This window comes from Sinocyclocheilus rhinocerous, unplaced genomic scaffold, assembly GCF_001515625.1.
Source record: "Sinocyclocheilus rhinocerous isolate Xijiao unplaced genomic scaffold, SAMN03320098_v1.1 scaffold203, whole genome shotgun sequence".
Taxonomy (NCBI): Eukaryota; Metazoa; Chordata; class Actinopteri; order Cypriniformes; family Cyprinidae; genus Sinocyclocheilus; species Sinocyclocheilus rhinocerous.
Window position 1 is genome coordinate 301,604 of NW_015644353.1, and position 7,541 is coordinate 309,144.

At 38.7% G+C, this 7,541-nt stretch overlaps 1 protein-coding gene across 3 annotated transcripts in view; it reads left to right on the forward strand.

Annotated features, from left to right (window-relative positions):
- Positions 1-1,553: 1,553 nt before the first annotated feature.
- LOC107758193 (immunoglobulin superfamily member 8-like) overlaps positions 1,554-7,541 on the forward strand; it is an 18,683-nt gene continuing 12,695 nt past the window's right edge. The window contains exons 1-3 of one of the 3 annotated variants that reach the window (XM_016575868.1): positions 1,554-1,923; positions 5,548-5,928; positions 6,840-7,220. In XM_016575868.1, coding sequence (XP_016431354.1) covers positions 1,884-1,923; positions 5,548-5,928; positions 6,840-7,220 — 802 coding nt within the window. In that variant the 5' untranslated portion in view covers positions 1,554-1,883. The remainder of the gene's footprint in view (positions 1,924-5,547; positions 5,929-6,839; positions 7,221-7,541) is intronic. The other 2 variants (XM_016575866.1, XM_016575869.1) reach the window with 2 other exon arrangements.

The following is a 7,541-nucleotide window of genomic DNA, read 5'->3' on the forward strand; positions in this document are numbered from 1 at the left end:
TGAAACACAATGCTGCCCCACTGAGGAGATGTGAGAGCTGCACATAAAGAATGAAAGAAACAACAAAAACTGTATCATATCTACATATCTAAAATAAACAATAAAAATATATAATGTGCATTTCCTGAAGAAAATCTGTTTTTTTGTGCTAAAGGGCGTTGTTGTGATTGGATAAGATTTTGCTAATGTTTTTGCTGGAGGGCATTTAGTGCGTTGCTATGCAGTTGTTGAGCTCTTCTGATTGGTTTTCGTGCGTTGCTATGCAGTTGTTGAGCTGTTCTGATTGGTTTTCGCGCGTTGCCATGCGGCTGTTGAGGTGTTCTGATTGGTTGCTTACCTTTTTTAAACGACCCAATGTAAGTTTCTGTGATATGGCTAGGATGGTTGTTGTTACCATAGATATGTAACGTTATATATACATATCTATGGTTGTTATGCCTTTTCCATCGGTGCAAAGTGATTTTTTTTTTGTTTAATATGTGTTAAAATAACTAACACTAATTCTGAACAATATATATGAGCTTTACGTGGGTTCAGCAAACTTCATTAGGCTATTCACACATTAGGTTTTAGTCAAAACATTTAAACCACTAATTTAATAACACTAGGCAGAGACACTTTTGTAAACTATACAAAGCAGAGGTTGAATTTTTGTCTGTTAATGAGCAAATAATTGTTTCTCCACTAGATAGAGCCATAGATGTGTATTTGGTAAGCAGCTGGGTTTATCAAAAGTGACAGAACAAATACACATGTAAAATAATATATTGGAATTAAATGTCAAGTATATAACTTGAATTGTCGTGAAGTTGATATTGCTAAGATACTAATGATGATTATGATGATGATCTGGTCTCTAAAATTGTCTAACGAAATCCTGTGAATAAAGCATCCAAATCAAAGGTTTTATACTGAGCAGCAATTTTCTTTTATGTGGTGATTAAAACAGATTATTCATTGAATTTTGAGGCCCAAATGTTCTATTTATTGCTCAGGTAAAATTAATAAATATATTCAGTTTAATTGAATCAGAATAAAGCATTCAACAGCCTCACGGTAAATAAATAAATCAGTCCAGAAAAGTTTCTCATTGTTTAGGTGTAAATTATTGTTTTGATTTTAATGTGGCGGCGTCGAGCACCCCCTGGAGGAATGAAATAGTCAAGAGTCAACAAAACTGTATTGACATCATTATTTAACATATATAATATATTGAATATTAGGTAAGTACGGTAGAGAAAGTAGTAACTAAATACGGTTAAGTAAATAAAGAAATTAAGGAAACTAGGGAAGAGGGATACAAGAAAGTTATGTTAAATACAAGTAACTTAGTAAATAAACAACTGGGAATTAATATAATTAAATAATTAGTTTCAATGGAAACCCTGTTAGCATTACATTTTTTCGCGACGGTGAAAGTGCTGGCCTACATTCAAACATCGATTTAAACAGACGTTAAAACCGATTCAAACGTCACATCGCAGTGGCCTCCCATTGGCTGTGTTCGTCTGCGCTGCGTCACCTCATTGGACGGTGAGCGTCCGTCTGTTTGCCCGTGACGTCACGCACTACTTTTAGTCGACCGCCTGATTTATGTACGAATCGTTCGGACGATGTGATCGCGAGGGAAAAATGAGGCGTAAATGAGCGATAACGAACGGAACACCGAACCGTTTGCGCAATTGCAGTGCTGGTTTATGACACGCGCTCTTTGGGACATAATCCGCGGGAAAAAGCAGAAGCTCGCGCGTGTTTGTTTGGCTAGTCAGTCGTGACTAAATGAATGTTTGATTTCAGCACCAGCCCGAGGACAGCACGCTAGCATGTGTCTTTACTATAGTAAAACGGTGTAAACGCCAGTGTGTCGTGGAGATCAGCGCGGAATGGCATCGCGGTGGATCGCGTTCGTCGCTTTACTGTGGGGTGAGTTCAACCTGCTCATGTTTAATGTCCATCTGCTCCATATAATCCACGTCAATCCTCCAATAACACTGAGGTAATATTGTACTACCATGTTTTTTTTTGGAGATGGTACAATAATGCCATTTATAACGCTATACCATAGTGTAATATTCACGTAGCCTACTAATATTACAGTTTTATGTAAATATTAAGCTGTAGTACGTAGTTAGTGGTATATGTATCAAAGTAACACGGTAATACCATGTTGTCTATGGTAGTATTCCTTGGAGTAGCATGTACATACCATTGTATAGGAATATGGTAATCATTCAAAGCTATATTTCAATGTTTTTGGATATCACGAGAGTACCATACTTATAAAATAGTACCGTGGAAATACCATGTTTATTTGACATTTATACGTTTGGCAGACGCTTTTATCCAAATATTTCATACAATATCTATTTTAATCAGTTCATGCATTCATTGGGAATCGAACCCACAACCTTGTTGTTGCAAGCACCATACTCTACTGGAATATATTTTAAGGAAGTACCTTGGTGTACCATGTAAATACATTGTGCTTTGGTCATTTGGTGCCATATATATCAATGTACTTTGGTATTATTATCATCTGATAGAGTGGTTTTGTGTACAATTCATTGATCCTGTGTCTAGTTTAATTTTATTACCAATATTTGAAAGATGTAAACTATGTTATGGTCCTTATTTGACCCTTTACTTCATGTTGGCATTGTCACAGGAGCTTTATACAATGATTTATTATATTATGCATTTGGGAGATGCTTTTATCCAAAGTGACTTATATTGCATTTAAGGTACTACCAGTTCTTTCTTTGCTTTGCCTAGGAATCAAACCTATGACCTTTGGCTTTGCTAGTGTTTGAGCAACAGGATAGCACAGTACTTTTATACAGTACAGCGATCCTTTCATTTCCACACGGTGTAATACTGACATCAATGTACGTATATGCTGTGCAGGATTTCCACTGGCCTGCTGCTCTGGTTGCGCTTTAATTACGCGTCTGATCCGCTTACAGCTTCTGTTGTCTGGTCATTATCTGGTGTGTGTGTGTGTGTGTGGTCACTTCCCATGAGTCACCGAAACTAGACTGACCTGCCAGAAGAGCCAGAGAACACTTACAGAAATGACCGTAGTTTCCACCAAAATACAGTCATTGTTAGTTACTGTCGTAACAATAAGCCAGAAATACATCTTTAAAAGAAATGAGAATGACAGAAAGATTTCTTGCTTAATAAAAATGCGCTCTCCTTTAAATAGCAATTGGATTTGGAGTCTTACTAGTTGTAGTAACATGTCAAGCACTGTCAGATGTGTCCTGTCCTGCATTGAGTACTATGGTATTTTGGGGCGAAACCGTTTACACAGTGGTAAATGTTTGTGATTTGGAAACCTGTCAACACCTGTCTTGTTTGTCAGGTTGTGGTAAATGTTGTGGTTAAACAGGAGAGGTGACATCATGCTTATGTCAACACTCAACCGCTTTACAATAGCTTAGTTTATCTGATCTTGTTTACATATCTGCATATTCACAATCACCAGTCAAACACTGAGTCACCCAGACAGCTCGCTAACTGTGGGAAGGGTTTTGCATTGGATTCAGAAGTTTAACTCTTGCTACCTAGTGCATGTCAAACCCAAATTTACCTCTGAAATTGCCCTATTTTATTGAATTAGTTCAGCATAAATATTTCAAATAAACATTTTTTGGGGGGAGAAAATGAGTGAAGAAATGCTTCAGCTGTTATTTAACCTTGCTTAAATTTGCAACAGATGCTGATATTTATATGATGAAATTCTGCTGCTTGTAATGTAAATCAATGAGATTTTTATAATAGGGCTGCACGATAAATCGAAATGGAATCGAGATCGCGATTCGACAGAAGTAACAATACAGCAGCAGATACTGACATAAAATTATCTAAATATCAGTCGTCACGCTATATCTCCAATAATATGTCTTAGTAAGATGAGATTCAAATGATCTAATGCAATGCTGATTGAGAGATGAAGAAATAAAGGCTCCTCAGGAGATGTGAGATGTTCTGGAGGCTTGTGAAGATCATTCCTCCGCTGAGGAACAGTGAAAGTAAAGCTTCTGGAAACAAACGCTCCTCAAAAGATCCTGAGGATCAGATTTGAGACTCTACAAAATGATTGATGGAGAATCAAGTAAAGCTGAGCTGCTTCAGTCCAGTAAGAGTTCATCTGGAAATATGACTGCAGTTATTCTGACGTTTACTTGAATAAAATCAGTCAAGATTTGACAGCAAAAAGACACGTGAAGCACAAGCTGAAAGAGCTTACACAAGAGCTTTGACTTGATAAAAAATTATCAGTCAGACGAGTCGACAGAAGACATGGAGTAGATTGAGTGCAACAGGTTTAACAGCAAAGTTGGATCATGTCGACCATTTAAAGGTCTTAGAAGTTCATGTATGAAATGTAATGCAATAGCTTAATATGGTTAAGAGTGTCTGGTTTATTTCTGGTTCCTTTAGCAGAATGAGGATGTATGCAAATAACCCTCAGACAGGTCTGCAAAATGACTCGCCCTATGAAAACGATGGGTTCAGCTGTGAGCTCACAGGTTGTAAAACATGGGCGTAGACTGGCAGAATGGCATTAGTGTTCATTACTCTGACCCTTTCATTCAGAGATACATTACAACATGCTCAAACAAAGGGTGGGCATGAATAAACAATACATACGCCCTGTCCTGGGAATATGGGGCGTATTTGACGGTGCCCTCATTTAAGTGGGAATATTGTGTAGTTTGCTAATTTATTGATCTCACTCAGAAAACTGCTTTGCATGTGTTGATTCTACTGTATAAAAATTATATTTATTTATAATAGCACCAATAAAACAACCAAAGTTGAAGTGCTTTACACATATACCAGATAAAAACCATGACCAACATGACACGCCACATACCACTACATATAAAACGTATATCAGTTCAGATTGAATTGTAGAAAATACATCTTTATATTAATTATAAAAATAGCAAATTGCATAATTTTTATCACAACCAACCATTCTGGCCTATTAAAGATTTTATTTTCTAAAACTAGTTTCTGAGAGGTGTCAGAGAGGAGATTGAGATAAAATATGAAGAAAAATCAAGGTAAATATCAGTATTTTTATTGTGTACTGTTTCCAATCAAGCTGTAATTTGGTGCAAGTATGCAGAAAATGTTAAAATATTTTTTCAAGATTGTATTTAGAATGCATCACATACTAACTAGAAGATATGTAGTTTAGTTTCTAAAAGCGGCATAGGTGAAGAAACACTTGTACATGTACATTATGAACAATCATTGTGTGTGTGAATCATTTTGTGTGTTCGTGTCCTCATATATTGAGACTACAGATGCTTGAAAACACCACAAGCGTCACATGTGCTTTAGTAGGTGTGGAATAGATTAAATTTAATTAGAATTTTTTGTGCAATATTCCCATTTAAATTAGATTATTTGAGTGTAAATATTGTGCAGTGTGAGCTAATTGATCGACCTCACTCGGAAAACCGCTTTGCATGTATTGATCCCTGTGGTTAACCTTCAGACTGATTAACATTCGTTCTGTTTGTGTGTTAGAGTTGCAGTGCTGCGTGTGCCGTGAGGTCACTCTTCCCGCCGGGCCGCTGTATCGGGTCGCAGGTTTCTCGCTGTCCCTGCCCTGCGCCGTTTCGGGATACGAAGGTCCACGGATGCAGGATTTTGAGTGGTATCTGTACCGGGAGGATGCTGAGGGTCGGCAGATCGGTGTGGTGTCCACACGGGACGCAGGCTTTCCGTATGCGCCGTTCCAGGGTCGCGTGCAGGCCGGCGAGGTTCGAGTCGAGAGGGATTCGGGCGACAAAGCCAGACTGATCATCCAGAGGCTCCGTTCAGACGATCAGGGCCGTTACGAGTGTTACACGCCCAGCACTGACTCCCGCTTCCTAGGGAACTACAGCTCATCAGTGGTGGTCAAAGGTAGGTGGTAAATCAGAAAAAATGACAGATTGGTTGATGATGATGAAAGTTATTAAAATAAATTGTGTTTCAAATGCATGTGGGAAATTCTTATTAGGGGTTTCTGCAGGTCTTAAATAGTCTTAAAGGGATAGTTTACCCAAAAATGAAAATTCTGTCATTAATTACTCACCCTCTTGTCGTTACAAACCCATAAGATCTTCGTTCATCTTCGGAACACAAATTAAGATATTTTTGACCAAATCCAATAAGCTTTCTGACTCTCCCATAGACAGCAAGGTTACTACCATGATCAAAGCCCAGAAACGTAGCAAGGAGATCGGTAAAATAATCCATGTGACATCAGGGGTTCAACCGTAATTTTACGAAGCTAAGAGAATACTTTCTGTGCGCAAAGAAAACAAAAATAATGACTTTATTCAACAATTCTTCTCCTCCTCATCCCTTATGCTGTGCTATGCCATGCGCATGCGTCGTTTACATGAAGCCGAAGCTAGCGCATGTGTCGTGATATTGTCTCCACATTGGCGGCGTGCCACAGCATACAGGATGAGAAGAAGAATTGTTGAATAAACTCATTATTTTTGTTTTCTTTGCGCACAAAAAGTATTCTCATAGCTTTATATAAAAATGGTATGAAAGTTTTGAAACCATATGAAAGCAACATGAATACAAATTATTTACTCTCTCTCTCTATATATATATATATATATAAAAAAATAACTATAATGTGTTTTTTTAATCATGCATATTATGTCATTTTCTTGGGATTTTACCGTTTAATATTTTGCATAACCTATTGAGTCATGTCATCAAAATGGGCAAAAAGTAAATTTTTCTGAATGGTTTTTAAGAAACATATTCTTATATATAAATATGAATTGAAAGCATTTTGTGCTTTATTTCCGCAGTGATTCCCGACACGCTGCTCATAACACACTCTCGCATTCTGAGCGGCCAACCCGTTATCGAAGGCACGGAGCTTCAGCTGACGTGCGCCGCGTCCGTCCAATCGGATCAGCACACTCATGTGTCCGTCACATTCGGCGTGCGCAGCAGCAGGGGCCCGGAGTCTCAGGGTCACAACCTCCGAGAGATCATTGGCATCGACCGCGAGCTGCGCGTGACACCGGGCCGCAGCGGCGCCTACGGGAAGAGATACGGGGAAGGAGAGATTGCTGTGGAGAAGCGGAAAGGGGACGGAGGCCGGGATCTGTACGTACTGAAGATGAGCGCTCTGGCACCCGAGGATTCTGGGTCGTATTTCTGCGAGGCTGCGCAGTGGATCAGAGATCCGGATGGCAAAATGTGTCGTGATATTGTCTCCACATTGGCGGCGTGCCACAGCATACAGGATGAGAAGAAGAATTGTTGAATAAACTCATTATTTTTGTTTTCTTTGCGCACAAAAAGTATTCTCATAGCTTCGTAAAATTACGGTTGAACGACTGATGTCACATGGACTATTTTACCAATGTCCTTACTTGATCGTGGTAGTAACCTTGCTGTCTATGGGAGGGTCAGAGAGCTCTCGGATTTGATCAAAAATATCTTAAAGGGTTAGTTCACCCAAAAATGAAAATTAGCCCATAAATTACTCACCCTCAAGTCAT